Source organism: Rhipicephalus sanguineus, chromosome 1, assembly GCF_013339695.2.
Source record: "Rhipicephalus sanguineus isolate Rsan-2018 chromosome 1, BIME_Rsan_1.4, whole genome shotgun sequence".
Taxonomy (NCBI): Eukaryota; Metazoa; Arthropoda; class Arachnida; order Ixodida; family Ixodidae; genus Rhipicephalus; species Rhipicephalus sanguineus.
In genome coordinates, this window is record NC_051176.1 from 181,038,753 (window position 1) to 181,064,099 (window position 25,347).

The 25,347-nt window shown below is 44.4% G+C and overlaps 1 protein-coding gene across 1 annotated transcript in view; it reads left to right on the plus strand.

Moving 5' to 3' along the window:
* LOC119380540 (hemicentin-2) overlaps positions 1-18,923 on the plus strand; it is a 50,472-nt gene extending 31,549 nt beyond the window's left edge. The window contains exons 5-8 of the mRNA XM_037648989.2: positions 2,642-2,929; positions 11,188-11,547; positions 13,131-13,259; positions 18,775-18,923. Coding sequence (XP_037504917.1) covers positions 2,642-2,929; positions 11,188-11,547; positions 13,131-13,259; positions 18,775-18,923 — 926 coding nt within the window. The remainder of the gene's footprint in view (positions 1-2,641; positions 2,930-11,187; positions 11,548-13,130; positions 13,260-18,774) is intronic.
* Positions 18,924-25,347: the final 6,424 nt, after the last annotated feature.

Genomic DNA, 25,347 nt, shown 5'->3' on the forward strand with positions numbered 1-25,347 from the left:
CTTAACCACTTGACCACCGTGGCAAGTTGCGTGCATTTCATGTCGTTGCGTAGTAAACCATACAGTGTTTTTCTTGTGACGACGGCAAAATGTTATTAAATAAGAGATATTCGAGACAAACGGATCAACATGCTGGATGAACGCCGCAGTTGTGGCGGACATGAGGATTTACCCTATAATCGCCGACCGCCATTAAGATGATTAATCTAACAGAGGCTCGCTCGGAAACATTTAATAAATAGCTTTTTTAGCTTGTTGCAACTGTCGAATTAAAGCGGGCAGGTATTCGAAGGCTAGCGTTTGATATCAGTTTCACGCCTGGCACTAGTTTCGAGAAAGATTTCGTCGTGCCGCTAAATTTGTTGCTGTTCAACACCATGCAGTTCTAGTTGGGACTCTTTCGCCGGTGCAGAAACGCAATTAATGGGAAAACAATATATTTGGGAGGACCTTTTCGATGCTCATTTCGACGGAAGGTCGCAAAGGACGCAGTGTGTCAAATTGTGTGCTTTCATTACTGGGTAATTTCTAGCAGACAATCAAACATGCACTCGTGCAGTTATAATATTTGTGAATAATAATTGTGCTGCCGCGTATCACGCAAATTTTGATGCTTTGCAACATTGAAAGAGGTCATAAAAATTATTATTGTTGTTCTAATAATTAGAATTGTTGCTAGTCGAAAAACACTGGATTCAGGTGAAAGAGTACAAAAGTGGTATGCCAAACAAAAATTTCTTCACTGTAGCCTTAAAGGCGGGTTGCTATACTTTTACTACAGGTTACAATATTGAAGGCTACCGTGTAACTTCTAGTTTACAGATGTACAAAGATATGAAATCCTACACTTTTAGTAAATGTTTCAATGCAGTGCTTGTAAGGTGACCGCACTATCAATTCAATTGCTGTGAGCACAGAGTGGAGATAAAACTGAGAAAAGTAGTGACACACAAGCGCATTTTGTGAATCAGTGTCATCAACTTCTGCCCACATCGTTCTAAGTTTATCTGGTAAAAGCACTGTAGGAAATATGTACAAATAAAGCTCAAACTTAGCACTTCCACCAACAAATGGTCTAACTTGAAACAGCAATGAACATTTTCCTTTATTACGCTTCCAGCGAGCTTCCCCTAGCCTTATATATATTCCCGACCAAGAAGGCTAAGCGACAGCTTTTGTTATCAACTCGATACAGTGTTTTAGACACAAACACTCAGAGCGCAGGCACCTAAATCTAAGTATACGGGCCTCTAGAATTTCGCCTCCATTGAAATGTCCTCGCCGCGGCCGGGATTTGATCCCGCGACCGTCGGGTCAGCAGCCGAGTACCGTAGCCACTAGACAACTGCGGCGGGTAGAAGCCACTCGAGCATGCCGAACTCATTGCTCGTAGCAGCAGAGGCCTACGACTGCGTTCTTGCCATTTTTACGAGTGGCGTATCCAGAAATGTTATTCGATGGGTTGTTCCTACTTTTGTTTATGTATTTTTGGGCGTGTGTTCGTATATGTTCGCGTATATACACGCATCGAATGTAAAATATCGGGGGTGTTCGAACCCCGCAAGCCACACCCCGTGGCTATGCCACTGGTTCTTAGGGACAACAAGCCTTCGTGAACGGCTGAAGTACTGACAAGTGTCATCCTGAGATGTGAACAGAGGCCGTATTCTGAGATCACCCCTTTCGGCGACAGTGTCGCTCTGCGTATCGTAGAATTTTGCATGTGCAAAAAGGGAAGAGACTGCTTGCGCGCCTTTCCTCAATCAGCAATCAGCGTACGCCGGAAGTGATATTATGGCGACATCTGCAACTAAGAATACGGCCCAGCAGTGATCGTGTGCACGTGCTTTATTTCGCTATTTCCTTCTTTATAGCTTGCTAGTCCTTTTTCCATCTTCCAAAGTACTGCAGAAAACTGGATGCTTCCACCGGATAATCTGCCTACCTGTCTTTTCTTTAAAGGGCTACTGACACGAATGTTTTCAGTTGCTTTTTTTTTTGCGTCAAACGAAAGGTCAGGCCCTCAAGAGCGTAGAAAAGGTAGTGCTACGCGTGAGTGCGTGCTGAAAAAGTAATTACTGTATGTTTTTAATAGCTAGTTTCGGTTCCTACTGTACCCTGACGTCACAACACGGTATGAGCTTCTCCTCACGTGCTCGCACAATATATAGTGACGTTTCCTCGGCCGCTCCACACGGTGGCTCCGTTGGTGACGCACAAGCGGCCATTTTGGAAGTTTTGATGACGCACAAGCGGCCATCTTGGAAGTTTTGGTAGCTAACGTCATCACAACTAGCCAGACTGCTGCGTGAAGTCACCAGAATTTGTACTGTAGCCTGACGTCAAGCTAGTGTCGATGTTAGTAGGTGCGCCATGGAAAAATTGACTTTAATATCAAATTAAAATATCTTATCAGCACCTGCTGAGCTTCACACTTGCTCAGAGCCGCCTCTGCATACAGGAGATTTGTATGGGAGAGTAAAATCGCCTTCGAAAAAAGGTGTCAGTACCCCTTTAATGTATCTCTCTCTCTCTCTTCGTTTATCAGTGATACTGCGCTTGCCTTCTTTATTTTATTTTGCTGACTACAGTGATATCTTTCTGAACACCAGTACAGCGGTGCACATATTCCGTACTGCAGATGCTCCTGCCTGTAACCAATCACAGACGACTGTCTATGCGGCTTCAAGGCATGATGAAGTGCACATTGTCTGTGATGTGTCGGCCCAGCCTAACGATGTCAGTTTCAAGTGGATGTTCAACAACTCGGCTACCAAACACGAGCTGTCATCATTTACAAGCTCAGGCGGACGGAGCGTGCTGTACTACACTGCGCGGAAGGATACTGACTACGGAACGTTCCAGTGTCTCGCCAACAACTCCATCGGAGCAATGAAGACGCCCTGCTACTTTCAAATCGTCCGTGCAGGTGAGCATTAAAAATTCTGTGTTCTGCAAGAATGTTTTCTGTGCTGTAGAGATGAAACAAATCTTTTTTTTTCATTGTCGGCTACATAGCCTTCAGTGAATAGTGCACTTTGGTCTCAACAGCGTCGGCGACCGAGTACACAGATTGAGCTAGCGTAGTGTGCAGTCATTAGTACTACGCAGTGACCCTTTAAAGGGGCCCTACAGTACTTTCTCAGCATGTTCCGAAAACGCTACCGATCGGTAGTCGAGGCCCCTGAGAACACGCGGGCCAAATATTATAGCGCTGCACACTGCCTAAAATCTACAATTAATTCTCAAAGTCAGCTAGAAATCGTTCCCTCTTATCTCAGCAAATGATACCACCAACCCAAATGACCGCACCATAAACAGCGTCGTGAGCTGCATAGTTACTGCGGCAGCCGCGGCATGCCGCCACGTGACTGCGCGTGCACTCGCGATCACACTGAAAGTACGCCACGCGTTCGAAGAGAAAAAAAGGTGCTCAAGGTCATGACGCGCGCTGGTGAAAGGACACATCTTCTTGCCCCCTCGTTCTCCCCCCCCCCCCCCCCCGCGTAGCTTTCAGCGCGCTCACCGGTACCAGAGGAGAAAGAAAGCACCTGAAGCGCGCGACAAATCTCTGTAGCTCTCCGCTCGTGCTTGACAGATTCTAAAAATTTTTGCGGCAATAGATTCGGGAGGTAATAAGCTCTTTTATGAAGTAATTCGATGATTATTTGGAGAAGTGTTGCAGGGCCCCTTTGATGTCGGCAAGTGACGATTTTGGCCGGGGAAGCACGCGACTGTCATGTGTAATCGTATGCAAAGTGCTTAAAGCACATATCTTGAACCAGGGTGTCGGAACGAAATGTTTTTCGTTTCGGTTTTAGTTTCGTTCCACCGCAAAAAGTTCCGTTCCGTTTCTGTTCTGGAACGAAAAAAAAAAAAACGTTCCGTAACGATTTGTAACGTTTTTTTTTCTTTTGTATGAAAAAAAAAATTGAAGGTGAGGCAATCATAGAAAAACATTGGATTTGTGATGTAGTTACTTGCCCTCCTTCTTAAAGGAGCACTGACATCAAACTTTACAGTCGAGATGTGCCATTCATTCGATTGCTCGGTATGCATGGGTCTTCTTGGTCAAATTTGAATGGCGTCCGTCGTGTGGAAGTAATTTTATTTCGAGGGTAAACAGCGTGCAAAAGCTCAACGGAAGATTGATCACGCTGCGACATCGACACTAGTGCTACGTGTAAGGTGTGATACATTCCGTAAATACCATCCTGAGTGACGATACGCTAGTAACAATGACGTCGCCGATCTGAGTGTATTTATTGTGGCGCCGACGCCAGGCGACGCTCTCACTCCCAGCTCTCCTTGCTGTCCCGATCTGTGATTGCGATTCATCGTGTCGCATCGACTAATTTGTCGTGTGCTCCACAGCGCGAGTGCGATCAATCGGAGCGACTACGTGCCAGCATATTGTGGAACCGCTGCGTAGTGCTGACCTGCTCGTCGAGGCGCGGAAAAAGCGGAAAGTGCGTGGCGTTTCATTACACGTACGGTACACGCCAAAACGGCCACAAGCTATCAAAGTGGAGTAGCCTATAGATAAATAACATCGCTAACGAGTAACACGCATGTAGCGTTAATAGTGAATGTTAGTTCGTCCGTGGACTTCCTTATGATGGCGTAATACCGGGTTACTGCAGCCGTAACCATGAGAGGCCGGATAGGTGGGACCATCTGGCGGCGCAAGGAAGAACCTGGCAAGCACAGAATTGTTATTGTAGAAACCTATCGTATTCTATTTCTCCGCTGGTGTGCATTCGCTATGCCGATATTCCATAGACCCCTTTGCGTATACCGGAATGCCGTGCACGCTAAAATTCTCTGATATAGCTAATTGAGACACACCAGCGAGTATGGCCCAAGCGTGCGTCCCCGGGCACCTCCTCACCTCCTCGTTGCTGCTTGGAACAGCGTCCATTTCTGAATCGCTGTTTTGCAAAGGGTCGAAGCGAAAATGATTCGCGACGTCGCGTATCGTGGTTATTCTGAGTTCCAGAATGTCGTCTTCAATACAAGTCGATACTTTTGACGGCGACGACGGCGACGCTGGTGACAAGGCATGACTATAGCACGAGTGAACGTGCATTTTAGCTGAGCAGCTGATCCTCACGTCACTCCTTTCTGTGGACAAGTGGTAAACTGGGGCGCGGTCGGGAGTTGACTGCGAGGGAGCGCTGCCAGCGCTAAAAAATGGCGGGCTTGCAGACCGTTTTGAATCGTGCTAGATACCGGTGATATGAATCAATAAAACAGATAGCTATTCGTCCCTGAGTTGCATTTTCGGTCGCGAATCGTCACTAGGGGGTAGATAACTACTCGTGGACGCAAAAATCTTGACATGCGTAAGCTTGATTTCAATGCTCCTTTAAGAAAGTGGGACTAGGGTAAAACACTTTCTTCAGAGGAGAGGAAGTAACTGAACCACGTATTCCTACCAACTAGTACAAACCAGTATTCATTTCAAAGTCATACTATTTATTTTCTCACAAGACAAATACGGATTTTCTTAGTGGACTCAGTGCTTTGTGTCAAGGGAGTGAGAACGATCTCAGAAGCAGCACGTCATTGAGTGTACTCTCTGATGTGCGAGACCGCTGTTCTGACAAAAAGATCGCAAGATCGCCAGGCCTGCGTAGAACACGCAGCACAGTCACAGCAAAAGCTGGAAGAGCGGATTTTGTAGAGCCCGTTGTTGTCTTTTGGGGCAACTAATACAAGTACACATGCAAGGTACCCACTACATCATAAATCATCGCAATTCTTCTGAAGTAGCGAAGTTCCCACTATGCCATTTTGCTTCATTCTTCGGAGAATCGCGGTACCCGCTACACATCTGTAAGGCATTATCTGCACTTTGTGCTGTGGCTGATGATGATGAAGAATTATGGCTGAGTACTTTGCAGTAAGTGGGAAGGAGTGTTGCGGTATGGGCGCCTCTATTCCATTCAAATTCCATTCCGGGGAAGTAGAACTTGCCGCAGTTCCGTTTCTTTTAATTCCTCGGAATGAAAAAAACGTAGCCCATTCGCACTCTGGGAATGGCCTGGCAGTTCGATTCCATTCCTGTAATTCCTCAGCGTAGGAAAGGCACCTTGATAGTTTTATCGAGATAAGAATACACGCCCCATAAAGCTGATGTCATCAGATGCATTAAGAACTACAAAAGTACGCAAAACACGTTACCAAGGTCGAGGGATAGTAGCTTGGTGACATATCCCGTGCAGTACAACCACCCTACGAATTCCCACAGGGGCAGTTCTTCCGCTACCTATAGTATTTGCATGGTCAACATGTATGAAAGAATGGTGGTGTTTCAACATTATTTAAGCTTAAATATGTTAACGCTAAAATGACGAGATAGCATATTTTTATGCTGACAAAAGTGCCTTTGCATCGAATACGGAACACTGGGCCGCACTGCTCGTCAGCACTCACGCTTGTCAAGCGCGCCTCGCAAGCATCGATGGGGTGTGGAGAACTTTCTGTGTTCGCCTGTGCGCAGGTATGCAATGTCTTCCTTGTCGCAAAGGTTATTTACGTGGGTCAGGTACTAAAGTGCTCGTGAGATAAAGATCAGGCTGTGCATAGAGTATTCGGCATTTTCGTGTGGGCGTATCAATGGAAACTAACGCACAGGGGTCATTTGTAATCATTGTAATCGCAGGGGCTTGTAATCAACCAAGCCATTTTAAAAATATTGCTGTATTGTTGATTTGCGAGGCTCTGACTTACTAACGTTTGAAGTTTGAAAAACAGCACGTAGACGAAAATGTGCTCTACTTTCAGAAAAAGACGTAATTCCATTTCCATTCCATTCAGTGCAAAATGCGCTTAATTCCATTCCGTTCCTCCGAGCGTTGTCCCCATTCCATTCCATGGTCGCGAAAATGTGGAATGATTCCGGAGCCTTTCCAATTCAGGAATGGCAACTCCGCAACACTGTTGGGAAGCATTAAACCACACACTCTTTGCGCTATTAGCATTGTGTGAGGACTGGTTGGTATTTAACTCTTCTGCCACGCTATATTACATATTTTAACGCGATTCCTTGCCCGACATGACGCCTGTATATAGTATTTTTGCGATGAAGTTACAAGCACCAGCGTGGCACTGTGGTGGTGGAAGACCCGACTGCCACGCAGAGGGCGCAGATTAAAATCCCATCCGATCCTAGAAATTTGTTTCTCATTTAATTTTTCTTATATCCCCCGATAGCGGTCACGTACACCGGCGGCGGCTGACAACTATGGCGCCAAAATCGGCTGTTGTGATCTCATAACAACTTTCGCTGTAACAAACTTCAGCGGCGACAATGCTCTCTCCACTTTGGCCTGCTTGACAGGCGCTCAAAAGTCCACTTGCGCTAATATAGACATCTCTTGTTGCCACTGTTTTCGTTTGTCCCACAATTTTAACATATATTTTGCTTAGAAATTCCTGCCTGAGGTACGCGCTAATACTGTACCCTGAGATATGCCCACATTGCATGAGCTAAGTTGTTCCGGATTGCGAAATTTTCTCGTGAACCGAAAAACGATTGAGAAAATTTCGGTGTCACTCCGGAACGAAATAACAAATAAAGTTTCGGTTACGTTTTCCTTCCTGTCAAAAATATCGTTTTTTTTTTCGTTTTTCGTTTTCGGTTTTCGTTCCGTTCCGACCCTCTGCTTGAACGCATTAAAAAGGAGCGAAAATTTGGTAGCAGATTGTAGTACAAGAGTTTGCGCTAATGATGTTTCAGAGGAGGCTTCCTTAGCTTGTTCACGTGTTCTCTAAGTGATTTTATGTAGAGTGGTTAATACAGGCCCGAAGCCAGGAATTTTTTTCAGGGGGGACACTTGCTGAAGGCCTTGGCTATCGCAGAAAAGATATATTTTTATGATTTATTTTCGGTAAAACGCCCCCCTCCATCAGAATTTCAGGGGGGGGGGGGGCAAGGGCACCACCCTGACTGCGGCCCTGGGTCAATATATATGTTGTCCAACGATCACTAACATGAATAAACACTTCATTCATTCATTCATTCATTTTTCTTGTGGCTCCCACTTCACATTATTGCCATGGACGGAGCAGGAGAGAGCATGCTTATGTATTAGCGAAGTCGTACCAAAGCAAAAAAATATAATAATAATAATAAAGAAAAAGCTTTATAAATCGGCCTTCGCAGTTGTTAGGTGCCAAGAGTGAAAAAAAGTCCATGTAGGTAGTACAGACGGAAAGAAGTAAAGCACACCTAACTGCGCCTTCCACCCTAATAAAGTTTTCTAAAAGAGCTGCCGACCATGTGGTATCCACCCAATGATGCGCATTCTTCACGTGCATTTATTATTGTAGATGAGAAATATTCCTACTTTAATTATTCCATTAGATAAAACCTCTAGGGCTGCGAAAGAAGCTATAAACCTATAATTAACGTATTTTACAAGAACTTGGTTACAAACAATATTGCATTGTGAAAATGTGCTCTCATTAGAGGGTTGTTGTAACTCTGAAAATAAAATATTTTAAGCCCAGTTCCTTGATTTAAAGAAACCAAGTCTGAATACACCGCTTATCTGTAAAACTTTGTAAGTAAATTTACGACGGTTTCTCTGCGTGTAGTCGGTGGGAAGTAACCGACTGTTCACTAGTTCTCCTCATGGAGGCGATATGCGTCGTAGACAGGGTTTGCGAGATGTTCATTAATAAATATACATTACGCTCTCTAGGGACGCATACAATGATTCCGTCTCCGTTGCAAGTATGCTTAAGAGGACCAGCTTCAGATGTTAGTTTCGTAAGTCGCCACGCTGTCGCCGTTAATATGTATATTGCAGCAATTGAACGCTGGTTGATTCTGCAGACAATTCTGCTGAACTCTTTATATGAAGCAGCTGTCTTGTAAATTATTCACGCTGCCGACTTCAGCCCTCGCAGGTCGAATCACTCCGCATTCAGAAAAGAAAACCAAAACTCTTGTTTGTGGCTTCTGAGGAAGGAACTGCGCATGCGCTGTTGCCTTTAAAACAGTTTGACCACATGATGTCGGCATTGCGCTGTTTTCCAAGTCATGTTTGGCACTTGCTATAGGGATCTGCTATTTTAATGGCTTTAGTAAGCTCGGAAAGCGGTTACTATGTTACACAAAGTACATAAAATTGCAGATATTTTTTTGAGTTGCTATTTAAGATAGTTATCTTTAGCCTATTTATGTTCACTGCTGGACAAAGGCCTCTCCCAGGGAACTCAGATTCCACTATTTTTCGCCGGCTCACAAAATCATATACCCGCAAGTTTTATGATTTTATTACATAATTCATAACTTAATTCGTTAGGTAGGCCCTAATAATTTTTCTGAGCTATTATGAAAACCCGCGAAGTATGAGAAACACGTGTCATGGTCCGCTTGCACACCGACACTGCATTGCAAGTGCGGAGCACTTTAGAGGCCGGGCTTGTCGTACATCCATGCATCTCATACGAGGTGATCACGCTCGCAGTAAAGCGCTCAAATACAGACCATAACAAGGCTAGCAATGCTCAAAACCAGATTAAAATGAACGAACAAGGTCTAAAATAATATAATGAACAGAAATAACCCAGAAGTAATCGCAATATTGCCTAATATTAGCTAAAAATGGTTCGTATACCTGTAACTGACTCCGGGGCCGCGCAAAAGAGGGCGCCACCGCTTCGTCGAGTGAGAGAATGCCCCCCCCCCCCTCCTACTACCCCCCCCCCCCCCCCTGCGCTTCGCGGGCGCTGCATGACGGGGGAAACAACTTGACGGAACCCGCCGCAGACGACGCATGTCTCAACTGCCCTAACAAGCAGGAAGTCGATAAAGCGCAGCAAAAGTAGCGCACATGTCGCACACTGAGTTTGCGAATCTCCCTTACAAGATTTTGCTCGTGCCGGGGAAACCGTACATGCTTACCTCAAACATTGGCGTCATCGACGCTTTGGTAAATGGAGCAATGGGAGCTCTACGAACAGTAATCACTGGGTGCGCGTGTTGCGCACTTCCTCGCGTTTCACTGTAGCGGAGCTGCCATACTTTTTTTTTAAGTGCTGAGCACTTTAGAGGCCCGGCCTGTCGTATGCTGTCATCGTATGCTGTCGTAGCTTGGCGTAACGCGAGCAAAACCACGAACAGCATAACCATCAGTAGCATATTCAGCGCGCGCTAGCGCCAAGGAGAGCTGTTCTTCCTGTTGTTCTTCCAGCGCCTCGATGATGATAAGTGAGCGCGCGCTCGCACCAAGGAGAAGTCTTCTTCCTTTTGCTCTTCGAGCGCCTTGATGGTGATAAGTGCGAAGCACTTAAGGGGCCCGGGCTGTCGTATGCTGTCGTATGCTGTCGTCGCATGGCGTAACGCAGGGAAAACCATGTATAAAAATAGATAAAAGAGGAAGAATGCAAGAAATAGAGAGAGATAGAAAGAAAGGGAAAGAATAGAAAGAGCAAGAAAGAGAAAGAAATAGATAAAGAGAGTGGAAGAAATAAATAGAAATAAAGAAAGAAGAAAGGACAGAAAAGAAACGGAAAAGAGAAAAAGAAAGAGAGAGGAGGAAAGAAAGATAAAACCGAAGAGAAACAAAGAAGGCTGCCCAGCTCCGCACTTCCTTCAGGCTTGGCACCCCTAGTGCGCGAAGCTGCCTTAATTTTTTCTCAAGCTTTCCGCGTAAAAAGGAAAAACGCATTTACTTTGGTGTGCAGGCGTTCAAGAAGGAACAAAATAGGTATTTACCTAGACATTGGCTTCCCTCGCAGTGGTCTATGAAGTGGTAACTTGACCAGGCTAAACACGCTGTATAATCATCCCAACTGTTCTGGGGGCACCTACAGGCAATTCAAAATCTAAAAACAATTAAAAGAACTCTTTCTACTATAATTCTCAAGAGCTCCTATTCATCGCGGACTCTTTTTTTTCCACTGCCGGAGCAGACCTGTAAGCTTGGTCAAAAGCTTACTGCACGCTGTGGCAACATTGGTGCAAAAAATAGTGGCGCAAATCTTTGTAATGCAAGTTGCGAATGAAGCTCACCAGAAATAGTGTGTATTGCATACAGTTTATATATGAAAAGGGTTCTTGTTCAAGTGACAGTGCAAAGCATACAAACTACTTAAGTTAACGCAAAGACAATCGCACTCCCGTGGAGTAGCTCGCGAATGAAAGTTTTCACGGTGCGCTACCACTTGCAGGTCCCCTGAGCAGTATGTACAACTGCATTGTCAGTAACGTGACGGACGCCGGCATGCAAGTGGATTGCCAGAGGCGCGCTTCCCTGGCCGCCGGCGTCAATTCGGTGCCTCCCGACCTGGTGGCTGCGGAGGCTTCCACTTTCCGCCAGCGCAACTCCTTTCAGCTGGAAATCCGAGACGCCCTACTGGACCGGCTCGTTTTCAACGCCACCTCCGAGGCACCGTCTTTCGCTGTTTCGAGCCTGTCGGCGGGTACCGAGTACGTGGTCGCCTTCTATCTTGTCAACCAAAACGGCAAATTTAAGCTCGTCCAGCTCAAGACATCTACGCTCCTTGCTTCGGAGGAGAGACTGAGATCGGGTGAGGACACTGAACGATTGTCATTGCTGCACGCAACTCACACCTGTATCTATAACATGATAATTGATGGTAGCGCAGGCTAAGGACAAGGACAAAAGAACGACACACTCGACACCACACAGCACTGGTGTCGAAGTGTGTCTCTCTTTTGACCTTGTACTTAGCCTGCTGTGCCATCAATTATCATGCTATACGAACAAGCCCCAGTTGGCGCCCTCATCTATATCTATAAAGCTGCTGCTCGGATGTTGATGCCATCAGTTAATGACTATATGATGAGCTCAACAAATTCCTTATGAAAAAACGAACACCCTCCCTTGTTCATAAAAACACAATAAACATTCCTCAGAGCTCTGACGTTTTTCTTGATTTCATGCATTTTATACAGTGATTAAACGTACCGGAACTATATGTTGTGCTATATGTATATTACACGCTGCTCTGTCGGGTTATAACAGCACAACCAATACCATCAATGAAACAGATATTATTCAGTATTTATGGTCTAAAAGAGAGCATCGTCAAATTGCAGTTGAGTAGACACCGATTTTGCGCAGAGCGCAATTCACATATCCCTTTAGTGCCATTTGAGCTCTGAAGGCATGGTAATATTAAGCAAATTGTACTGCTATACATTAAAATTTTCAAGAAAAGTAAAATAAAAGACGTTTAGCAGTTTGCACTGCCATCAGCCGCCGCGGCGACTCAGTTGCTGTGGCGATGCGCTGCCGAAAATACAGCCTTGGAGTACGTTCCGTCGACCTTTGGATGAAAAGAAAAAAAGTGATCGGCTACGTAAACTTGGCTACTTCCCAGCGATTTCTAAATCGCTAAGATTAAGTAGCGGAACCCTCACTGAATTGTCTTTCACAGCTTATGTGTTGCTTAAAGCGTTTAAATACGTCCCACAAATAATGAACTCCGGGTGATTCAAAGGTCATGTCTTTAGATTCAATCTCACTGTACGTATGTGCCATTACCCATATAAGTTTTCCTGCGATTTTTCTTTTTCGTTTTTTTAAGGCCTGTAGTATTACTTAGAAGTCGAGTACGTCAAGTATATCTGACGTACGTACAATTTTTTACTTGGTTCTCAAAAAACGTATTACTTTCGTTTGCTGCCTGTGTAGTGCATCATCAGAAGTGCACAAAGACCACACCAGTTGCATAGCTTGCCACTGGCATACCTAAGAGCTGGCGTGGCAAACTGTCTTCCACATAACAGGTTGCATGACTGTAAAACAATGGCCGTTAAGCCGAAAAGCTTCTTTTATTGGTTGGAATTCTCAGACGCTTGCACCGCTCCTGGGCAGTAGATGCCTTTTACGTAGTCTAAAATCAAGAACATCGTAATTTGCGTGAGCGTTACGATAACTGCTTCCACAAATACAGTAGCTGTGCAATTGAGGAAAGCAATGCAGCTAAACTGCTGAGTTTTGTTAGGCGAGGATATGAAGAGACATTTGGTCTTTGGTTTGCAATGCTTTAATAATCGTAATCCAAGCAAAAAAAAAAAAAAACAATTATCATGTGTACTAAAAAAGGAAGCTGTAAAACTGTCACTGTGTATGCTATTTGTGCAGGTGTCGAACAACAGAAGCCTTGCTGCGCACCTCTAGGACTGCTTATAACAGCAGGTGTCGTTCTTGCTTTCCTCCTGGTCGTCATTGCTCTTCTTATAAAGTACAGAACAAGGTTAAAGCTAGGCAAAGGTAAGTTTTCCTACCGTAGACAACATTTGAGTATAATGTGGCGGATACTGTTGTCAGGAGCGGGATACGTCATATCGCCATAACGTCAAATAAAACCAATGTTGCGGGCGGGCCAGCGAAATGATGAAAGGTTGTACTCAGGAACTATCTACAGTTCTTCAAAATGCTAGCATACTACTACAGAGAAAATGGACAATATCAAAGAGAACCACTGCCGCAGTCACAGCTCTCGCGCGCTTGTTTAGTTCAAAATAATTAACCCAGCTACTATACAGAACCACAGAAACTATTCCGTGGACGGCTGGAGCTAAATATTGAAGCATTTTTCTGTACATTATGCTTCGGATGTGTACAATTTGGTGTAATACAGGATCTTTGAGGTTAGAAATTTAGCTCACTCTGGAAGATACTACTATGGCTTCACATAGGGAATTTTGAGCGCGAAGAAGGAAATAAAGAAATCGTAAGAAATAGCGAATAAGAAGACAGTGAACAGGGTGAGAGCCAAACGTTAACTGATTTATTTCGAAACCAATAAGACAGCAGGTGGACACCAAACTTACATGCGTGCAGCGGCCTACGTCACTCTCATAACGTTAGATCAAAACAAGTTATATTCATTATGGTAGAGATGGAGATATGTGTTGCTTATAGATAGATGTATTCACTTTGTAGTGCGATACTGCAATGTTACCATAATGCTCCAGTAGGGAGGAAGGAAGGAAGGAACAAGCGGAAAGACAGGGAGGTTAGCCAGTTCTTAGACCGGCTGGCTACCGTGTGCTGGGGGAAGAGGTAAGGGGGATAAAAGATGATAGAAGAGAGATGTTACAAAAGAAGGGGAGCAAGGAAAGGAAAAAGAGAGAGAAAAAAATTCACAGCATATCCACGGGTGAATGATGAAGAGCTTGGGCGAAGCTCCTGAAGCAATCATGGTTACACCGTAAAATCTTCAGTGGTTTCGCCCAGCAGTAATCAAAGCGATAGCCCAGTACATCATCAAAGACGTGGCTTCCGTTCCCCCTTCAATATAACGGCTTTATGGTCGCCGAAGTGATGGATCGGTGATGGGTCGTAGTGGGATGTTTGCAAAGACGAAGTAGTGGGCAGTTTGCAAAGGTGGTTACGCCGGACAACGGAGACGTGACATGGTTAGACTAAAAGGAGCTTCGCCCCTAAAAAAAAGGAAAGGAGAATATGACACTGCTTAGAGTCTGTCTCTAAGACCAATTGTCCGCAACAAGCGCAATAATGCTTTCAAAGCCTTCTGTGCTGACGAGGGACTAGGTCTCTTTTGTATAGAAGCGGGGGTCAATCTGCTAAGTTCATTGTTTTCGCCAATAAGATATTGTTTTCGCCAATTTCACATTTAGCTAAGGCAGAGTGCGGCTCCTACCGACGACAGATGGCGCCACCTACAGCGCAATTCCTGGGAACTTCTTCTATCTATCTATCTATCTATCTATCTATCTATCTATCTATCTATCTATCTATCTATCTATCTATCTATCTATCTATCTATCTATCTATCTATCTATCTATCTATCTATCTATCTATCTATCTTGGGCATTGTAATATACTTTGCAATATCTCGCCCCATGCATTATCACGCATAATGCTATAGGCACGTTAGGCGCAATACAAACGATGTACCCATATGGTGGGAATGGCAAGCACCGACCAATCGTTGAAACAAACACAAAAATTGACGTTTCGGCCCCGCTACGGGGGCAAGGCCCCCGTAGCGGGGCCGAAACGTCAATTTTTGTGTTTGTTTCAACGATTGGTCGGTGCTTGCCATTCCCACCATGAATTTTCCCGACCAGACGGATTTCCGTCGAACCCTGGACTTCGATGTACCCATATCTTAACTAAGGAAAGCCGGTAACTCTTAAGAGCTCGTTTTTCTTTGTTAGTAACAATATTAATGAGAACTAACAGACAATAACGCCAAGGAAAGTATAGGGTGTGTTATCTGTAGTATTTAGGATATAAATGTGAACGACCTTCGAATAACGCGTCCGATGCTCTACCACTCAGCTACGGCGGCGGTCATCCTCCCGTCCACATTATGGGGTATATATGTGCATTTAAACCTAGGAGTGTTAGTCAGCGGCAATCGCAGCCATGGCGGCGAGTGAGTGCGGGACATTCTTTTTTCTGCCTGTTGGCGTCGCGTAGCACGTGAACTTTTTACGAGCAGGAAGCTGACCAATAATCCCTCGCATAGTACCTGACGGCATCAAGTTTGCCAGAACGAGACCCTCGCTATGAATGAAGGGAAGGGGGTGACACTTAAGGGCTCGTTTTTCTTTGTTAGACACAATATTATTATCATATACCTTAACTAACAGCACATGCTGGGAGGCTAGTTGGTGTATTGTTTCAAACAAACGAAATGCGCGAAATAGAGAGCACACATGGGAGATAGACGGCACATGCGCAAACTTTCGACCGTTTATTCCCATCGAGAGCGAGTGAATACACAGCACAAAGAGGGCAAAGCTAAAGACGAGGACCGCAAATGCGCACAGAAGAATCCAAAATTTAAAAAAAAATGTCACACTTTCACCGCAGGGGTGAGCAATGTATGCGATAGCAACAAAGTGGAATGTCACACGAAGAAGGCAAGGAGCTGGAAACTCGCTGCGCGCTGCTCTAGCACAAAGGACGCACGAAAAGAACACACACACAGGACGAGCGCGAACTAACAATTCTCACAGCGCGGAACTTAAAGCGCGTTGCTACACAAAGAAGCACGCACGAAACGAACGCACAGGTATACACAGGACGAGCGCGAACTAACTGTCACAGTTGTTATTTCTTTGTGTGTGAGCAGCGCGCTCCTTTCGCAAACGCGGCCGCTGCAGCGAGCAACGTGACCTTTGTGCGCTCTGTAACTTCAACGCAAACTTTGCGATGAAAGCACAAAGCATACAAATCGCCCCCATCACGAGATAAGCGCGCGCGCACGGGCAACCACGCCCTGTAGGAAAAAAGTACAGGTGGTAGAGATAGGAAGCGCGTGCGCGTCGCAACGAGCGGGGCGACGACCTCTAAAGCGCGCCCTTCGCGCCATCTAACTGGTGAGGAAGAGAGCACGCTGAAGCGCTTCCGAGCTCTGCGTACCACCTGCGGTAAATGGTGTGTCTAAATAGCTTGCCCTTAGTAGGCTGAATAAAAAAACTGCACTAAACGCCCCGGAGTGAGAATAGCCAGGTGCGCGAGGAGATCGCGTCCTCGCCGGACCTGCAGTAAAGTTATTTCAGTCACTCACACACTCACTCGCGTGTCTAAGACATTAAATCTAAAAAGAAAACCACTTTCATTTTTGTAAATAACAGATGAGGGGGTACTTATGCAATCACTCCCGCTTCTTTCGATGTGCAATGCCTCGATCATTTCCCGAGCTGTCTTGTCTTTCCTATGGTTTAGGATCTTTATTTCCGTCAGCTTCGCTTGGCAAGCATTGTTTTCTTTTTCCCCGCAGGCTTTGCAGTGATGTGGTGTGAAAGTACCCGTGTTATTTCGTAACGCGCCATTATAGCCGGCAAAGCGATCATTAATTCATAGGCCGGACTGGCTAAAGTATGATTACCCGTACGTCTGCAGTATCCTATAAACTATACGCCCTGCGCACATTTGGCAAACGGATTTGCATCTTTCTTTTGACAATCGACTTTCTTTGGCTTGTTGGAATCGGTGTTACAGGAAAAGGAAGACAGTTTCTTGGGGCAGAAAGCACCAGAGGTACATTGTACTTTGCGGCAACATGTTTCATATTATGGGCTACCTTATGAGTACAAGGAATAACAATCGGTTTCAATTTCTCTTTGGAAGATTCACATTGTGCTCTAATTGTTCGTTTCTTTTTTAAGTTTCTGCAGTAATGCTTCCGCGACTGAGCTTATAAGCGAAGACGGATAGCCAGCTTGTTGCAGGCAGTTTGTCAAATGTGTGGTGGGCGTGGTTTATGGAATACCACTGTCGTGGGAAATCATACATCGGCCTCGACCAAACCGAGCGATGCATTAATAATTAATGACTATAGTCGCACGGTACGAAATGGTACGGATACTCTCATACCCGTCACTGTAAAGCCTGTGGGGAAACGGGAAACAATGTTAAGTGAAGCTGACAGAAACAAAGATCTTAAAAGGTAGCAAAGACAAGACAGCTCTGGAACTGATTGAATCATTCCTCATCAAAAGAAGCGGGAGTGATTGCATAAGAACCCCCTATGTTGTAATTTACGAAAATGAAAGCGTTTTTTTAATATTTACTGTGTTAGAAACATGATGTTAATGCAGTTTTTTTGCTTGTGCATTCTTATGTGCGCATGTGGGGTGCCCATCTCTGGCTTTGTCTTCTTTGTGCTATATGCTCACTCGCTCTTGATGTGCATAAACAGTTGCAAGTTTGCGCACCTGTTGTCTCTCTCCCTTGTGTGCTGTCCATATTGAGCATTGCCTTTCTTCGAAAATATGCTATCCACGAGAAGTATCAGATGCAGGAAATGGCAGAGGAAGTGAAATGTTGAAGTAGTGACATAACAATGGCCTTAGCATATGCATAAAGGTAAGCTTAATTTTTGTGGGGTTTACTAAATCTCAAATAGGCAATGCACATTGAACATAGATGAAAACAAATTGCGTTTTCGAAAATGCATCGCGCTTGTTTATTTGCTTTAGGTAATGCGTGACATTTAATTTTTTTTTTTTTGGTTTTTCAAGTTTTCCGTCTGTGTTTGAACAATACTTGCTCGTAGAAGCGCCTGCGCCCGCTGCTATTCGGTTGTGCTTGTAAAGCGAAGCTTTCTTTGTGATAGTCCCCAGGCCTTGGTAACCAGGGCTCACACTGCTGCCGCTGCTTTGTGCTGCGGTCGAACCGAATAGGTCACATTTATAAAACTGCAGCAGATCTTCCGCGATCGCACCTAACTTCCGTTATGTCACTTGAAGTCGGTCAAGTGACTTATTGTAAGCTATTCCGGTCTTACGTTCAATGCTGGCCTCTTCACATTACTTGCAGTTTCCACTTTTCACTTCCGGTTTGTACTGCCGCCCTACACTTCCCCTCTAGTAACAGCCTAGCTAAGAATGGCCTCTTAGACCAGTTCGGTGAGAAATTATAGTCGACATCGTGGGCATAATACCGCGTTACAGAAAACGGGTGGAAGATGCCTATGAAGATAGATGGCATCGTGCGCGTCTGAGTGCTGGGTGAAACATGAAGGTGCGAAAGAGTTTCGCTGCATGTAGATTCCAACAGGGCGCGATGGACGTGCTGCGACTATTGAAGACCCCATTTAAGCAGAACGTTTTTGATGACAGCCATATTTGCATTCAGATCACCTCGGGGCAAGTTCAGATGGCGTGTATTAGCTATGTTAACGGCAGAAATGCTGCTGCAGTAGTGCTGTGCCAAGACATATTGATCTTTACGCATTCAATTCTAATGTAACATTTCATTAATGCTTCTTTTATACTCGCATGCACTCCCTCCCGTTCGCAGGCTCGCTTAAGCCAGAATCAAGGCCAACAACCGGCACAGAGGAAGGAAGTGAAATGGTGGAAGTGAACCCAGAGTGCAAGTACGTCATTCCCGCTGATGGCCCCAAGCATCTTTCGAGCTCAAAGGAAACCCCCCTAACATACGTGTGATCATACTGCTTACCTTCGTCAGCACATGCTTCCATGTGGAGAATGCGGCAAAAGGCTAAGTGGATGTCAAAAGACACTGTCCACTTACATCCTGCGTAAGCATTCCGCCGCGAGAACTTGCATTCTGTGCGCCGCCACAAGACAGGAATACACTGACACAAGACACGCCTTACGTTAGAGACATTGCCTATTATATAGTGACCTATAAATAACATGTGTGTATGAATACAAATTTACTGTAAGATAAAACCATCATTTCAAGATTACTAAATCATTGGCTTCCTAAAGTAGGTGCCCTTTTCAATATCACACATTTTTCCGAGAAGAAAGGACCGTCGAAGGGATTCAGACCATCATTTGTGTCTTCAGGTAAAGCGAGGTGTCCGACTCAAAAAAAAAAAAAAAAAAATAAAGAGAAAGTCGAATGTCTTTCATAGTTACGTGACGAGCTTACGGTCAGTGTGATACCGTATAATGCTGTTTCACAAATTACTGTGCGTATTGTATTACCCACATACTATGTCCAACCTGGCAACTGCGTTTACCTGTGAATTTTTTCTCAAATCCCACTAAAAGATGTCACTCTGAGCATATTTGTTTAAGCCCTTTTGCATTACGGAAAGCCGAGAGGGCGCGCGACACTTTTACAATGATTATTAAGATACCCGTTTCTGATTCGTAGTTTCATTCCGTCAACGGCACGTTGACATTTCTTTGTCTGAGAAGAAAAAAAAATCCAGTGAATATGTGCCTGAATCTCTCGAAGTGGATCTCTGTGAAATAGTGCGCAGCATGCTTAATTTTAAATTTTAAGTCCGTTGTCCTTACTAACTGTAAATAATATGAAGCAAGATGACCAACCTCACGGCAACTAAAGTGTACTAAGAAACTTTTGGTCCTTTTAAAGCTCTCACTAAGCATAATCAACTGCGAGCAGTCCAATAAATACTTGCCCGACTCGCAGTTCTACCGGCGGCTTTGTGATGTAACTTGGAACTGTTCGGAAAGCCTCGAATGAAAGAAGGGCGATTTTCATAACTGCCTTAATATAAGTTTTTCAATCTCTTCATACACCTCCTTCCATGAGGGGCGTAACAAAATTCGCAACTCACCACTTTATACGTGGCTTTTAGTTTCCTTATATGAGTTTTTTTTTATTGATATGATATATAAGGAGATGTTGGCGCACAATTATGGCGCCGGCTACTCCTTAGCCCTTGAGTGAAACTTGAACACATATCTTAAAGTAAAACATACAAGGCAGTTCATGGAAAATAGAACATTCGGGCACACATATGCAAAAACACGCATATCACATAAGGAATTGGTAGACCTTATATGAGGTAACGTGGATATCCACAACCTTCTTAATTTCGTCAGCTACAACACGCAAAGGTGGCCGTTATTCCTTTCAACCAAACTTTTAGGTTGGACGCACAGCAAACCATTAACGTTATATGGGATGATTTACGATAAGTAAAGCGTGGGTTTACGCCTGGCACCGCGAAGGCGTGGACGCTCATTGCTCAAAGCAAAGTAATTATAACATCACTTCTGGGAACTAGTTATTGGAAACATCCCGATTAGGCAATGCATGTTATTCGGTTGTACTTCGACTTCCGCAGTAGCCGATATTCGGCCGGAAAAATAGCGACCTCTATGGACAAGATGAATCTACGCAAAATTAATGTTTAGGACACCCGACGAGCGCGTCTATTGTGAATGCCCTCATTCTTCGTGTGTTGCGTGCCATATACAGCGGTAAAGCCGCACTGCGCAGTGTAGTATTACAGAGAAATTTATGAATGACGTGGGCGAATAACATCACATAAAGATTCACATTCACAGTATTTGGAACTAGTAACTTTGACGATGGAGCTGCGCAGGTGAGGTAGAAAGCATAATACTTTTATTCCTCTTTCCGATGACATTGGCCAAGCGGCCGGTTCAACTTGTGACCACTGAGCATTTGTGTAATGTTGCTGTTGAATTGTTGTTACTTGGTGTTGTTTACTCACAATCATGAATAACTACGACGGTGACAGTGTGTGATGGTGCTGAGTGAACAAACTGTCAGTGTTCTTCAAGCTGTGATGGACAGCATCATCTTACAGTGGGCGATCACAGACATCGACAAGTTCGAGCTGCGGCTGCCTCTCAGTGTGTCTTCATCGGGAAGACATTTAGGACTTGCGTCTGAGTCAGCAGAAGGCGAATGGACACGAGGGTAAAGCGAGCAATCGGAGGCTCTTCACGATGTTCTGCCATTTAATCAAGTGCGCTCGTCCTGCGGCTTGGCTACGTCTCGGTTTTTCTGTGATCATCCTGTACCAGCTAGTGCGAGGTGAAGCTGCATCGACCATCGTGGGTCTGCGCCTCTCTGCAGTGGGATCGCGGTTACACTGGTGAGATCGTGTACACTTGCGCGAGCTCTTCAATTCTTGAACGCTCAAAGTGAACGGGTCTTCGGTAATTGTAAATGGATTGCTATTTTTGTGTATGTATATAGCGCTTAATTCACCTATGACGCATACCACCTACAGAAAAGTGCATATATGGTATCTGTAAACATGTTTTGCGTGAACTGTTGATGTTCTCTCTCCGTTACGTGTTCTGATGCACTCTCAAAAGAATCCTATAATAAAGGCAATTTTGCAGTTGCTTCTTGCAATTTCTGAACGAGTTTCGCGAGTTCCAGACTCGCGTGCGTAGGCTGTCATGGCAACTTCATTTCTTTTTTTCTCATATAAGCTTGAACGGAAACAAATTGTGCCGGGAGAAAGAAAGAGGTAAGGGTGTCCACTACGCATGTCTTTCCATCTGCAAAAAGAATGTACGGGGAGTTTTTCCTGTCTTTTTTTTTTTCTTTGACAACTATTAAACATACGATTTCCGAGGAAAGAATGCAATTTACCAAAATATGTCAGGTGTGACGGACGTCTATAAATGCTGAGATCGCTCTAATTAGTAGTTCATAGAAAAATTGATTAATTAACAGCTTAACTAATTTATTTACGGTGGATTCTGAATTTGAAGGATTCGATCCGGCAGCCTTCGAAGGCATATGAACTTGGAATAAAATATGAGGGAAGCGCGGATTTCGAGATATATACGGCCATCAGACTTGCATTGAAAAAGCACTGTTGTTCCAGTTGCTTTTGTGCACTCTTAGAAAAGAAAGGCAGTAAAAGTTACTAACTGCAGCATTTACTACCCCCACGTAAATATTATCACATGTGGTATGAAGCATCGTTATAAGTGGGTTCGACTGTATATACAAGGTGTTCTATTTTTTAGACAATACAGATTGTTTAATGAAAATGCTACGGCGGTCAAGTACCTGTCATCTTCGCACACGAGCTCTAGGTCGAGGCAGAAATACTTTGCTGCACCTAAAATTACATTGAAGTTGTTAACTCACGAAAAATATAAGTCAGTTCCACGCTTGTGCAGTCTGAGTAAACATCGAGGCTGGCAAGCAAGCGCCATCACCTGGGGAACGCAGACTGAGTTTTTGCCCCTTCTTCTTTACTCCTTCTTTCATCTCGACCGGCGAGAAACGTAATATGTGGATGTTCTGTGACAAAGTCGAATTAAAATACTGTTGCTGAACCAATGCATAGCGGCGACCGGAATTCATGACGCCGTAACGGGCCTTGCTCGATTCTTCGGACATATGCACGCGCAATGTCTCAAGACAGAAAACGTCGCCACCGTAAACGGAGGTGCCGTAATGCAGGTTGTCACATTGCTTTTTACGATGCTAGACCACAGCTCGTTAGGTTTTGTGGCGTGCGACGTTTTTTAGACGTTACACGCTCATCGAAGCGAGTGGAAAGCAAGTGGTTCGGTTCGGTGAACACGACAGCATCGACGTCGCTCTACTCTGGGCAGCACCCGAGGTATTCATGACAAGCTGCGGCGGCAGAACAGGCAAGATGTCTTCGCTAATCGCATACTACCACAGAACGTTGAACCTGCATTTATTTCGGTTTCGCGCGTGGCCATCGGCCGCTGTGAAAAGGACTTCGCCGACGCAGCATCAAGCCCCGGGGGCCGGTCCTGTGTCTCAAGAAAGTTGATTTCATTCGCGTTATTGAAATTAGTTTTGCGTACTTCCGTATTATACAAATATCCTTCAGGCACTCCCTATGCAAAAAAGAGAAAAAAAGAAAAAGAAGCTTCGGCAACTGTACTTTTCAAAAGGTCCAAATTTCAATTTAATGAAGTTTCGATATAACGAAGGGAATACCGATTTTACTGGCTTCGTTATATCGATGTTTAACTGCATATATAAGCTTTATGAAGCTTGTGCGGGCCCAAACAACGAAAGCACAAAAAAATGCCAATTTTAATTTCCTCGCCAGCAGGTAACGAGGAGACTGGCGAGCAACAGGTGACGATCCAGACTTTTTTTATTATTAAATGTGTTTAAGGAGAGGTTGGTGCCTATACATGGCTCCGGCTACTCCTCGATCCCTTACTTATTAATTAGCGTCACGAAGTTATAAACAAAAGTATACTCACTCACGGCAATGTCCTTTTAAAAGGAATGTTCACACATCATGCATAATGTCCACGTGATGACAACAATGTTCACACAGAAGACGCACAATAATCGTTCGCACTTTGCCGAAGGGTTCAACTCACAGTCCTTTGTAGAGTGCCATCACATCACACAAAAGTCACTGGGCGTTGCCCACACTTTAAACACAGCTGTCTTGAATCACAAGAGGCAACGCGAAACGTGTGACCAGAAGTATCTAAATGTGAAGAATAATTACAAATGTGAATCAATATCTTTTTGATATTCCCGACTCTTCTAAAAACTGTACTAGGGCGCGTGCAGCAATGTTTTGAAGAGTTTCAGTTGGCCATGGACCCAATACTTTTGCTAATGATAGCGGCCGTCTGTCCAATCTGTTTAGTGTTTGTAAGAATTTTTCCCGGGGAACAGCATAATTTTTGCAGTGTAGAAAGAGGTGCTCTGTGTCTTCTTCTGCCTCTTCACATGTACATGTAGCGCAGTTAGTTTTTCTTATCCTATATAGGAAGCCTGGACGAAGTCTGTGAATTACTGTTTCTACAGAACGGCTAATTTTAATCGGAATTTGAAATCTGCCATGTTTTAGTTATGATACACAGAGCCTCTGGGAAGGTTCGCGACTAGCATGATTGAAGAAGTAAGCTTGCTCCTTAAGTAATACGGTCTATGTATCGTATACGCTCGCATGCGTGTTTTTCAGTGGATTTGAGCGCCCATATCGCGGCCTTTTAAATCGCACTTCCAAAGTACATACTCTGTGTATAAAATGAGTAAGCACGGAGAAAGCCTGCACCCTTGCTTGACATCTTTTCAACCTTAAACAAACCTGTGTTTCCAAGATTTATTGTAAGAAGTGATTCTTGTGCGGTGTAAAACTTTTAGTAGAATTACTAGGTATCCGAGAATTCAGATTTTTCAAACGTTTACAACCTTGGAGTGTTCAACATAAAAAATATTTCCTTTAGCGGATGGAAAAAAATTTGAAAAATTTTTTCGTAGTTTTTGTAACTTGCCTTAAGCTACCTCGTTTCTAAGTGATATTTGGTGTCGCGGCTTGTTCGGAGCCCTGCTTGCTCTGTCGCCATCTCTCTTTCTATGTATGGTTATAACCTTTTCATATTACTTAAGGGGCACGTTACTGATGTTATATATTAAGGCAATGTTTTTATAATTTGAAAATTTTGGCACCATAGGTCCAACGCACGTAAGCCCCCCCCTCCCCCCTTTTTTATGTTGTAGAAAAAACTTTACACAGCTTGCACTAAGTTGCGCAACGCTAGGTTACACAGCTTGCACTAAGTTGCTAGGTTTTGCTAAGTGTTGCTAGGCTATGCTAAGTATTTCTAGGTAATGCTAGGTATTGCCAAGACTTGCTAAGTTTCGCTATTTCCCAAGCCCCATCAAGCCCAATCGGCTCTTCCGTTCCGGTCGGTCCCCCACCTCGATCACCTCTCTACGTTAAGACATGCGCAGTGTCGTTCGCAGCTCTTCCAGGGAGCTTGTAGTCGCTAGGAGTGGCTGGTGGAAGCCGGAAATAGGAGATCAGCGGCTCCGCTGTGACTCAGCCTTGCGCGACTTAGTGCACGCTGTCTACATTTTTTTGGGACCTTTACGTGGTTTCGGCGAGAGCCTGTCATGTGTCTTTCTTTCCCTTTCTTTCTCTCTCTCTATTTCTATTTCTCCCTTCCTTTTTCTTTCTATCTCTTTCTCTATATTTCTTTGACTCTCTGTTTCTTTCACTTTTTGTTTTGCTCTCTCTTTTTTCTGTCTCAGTTTCTTTCTATCTCTCTCTCTCTCTGCCTACTACTTCTTTCTCTGTATTTCTGCCTTATTCTGCATTTCTTTCCTTTCTTTCTCTCTATTTCACTCTCTTTCTTT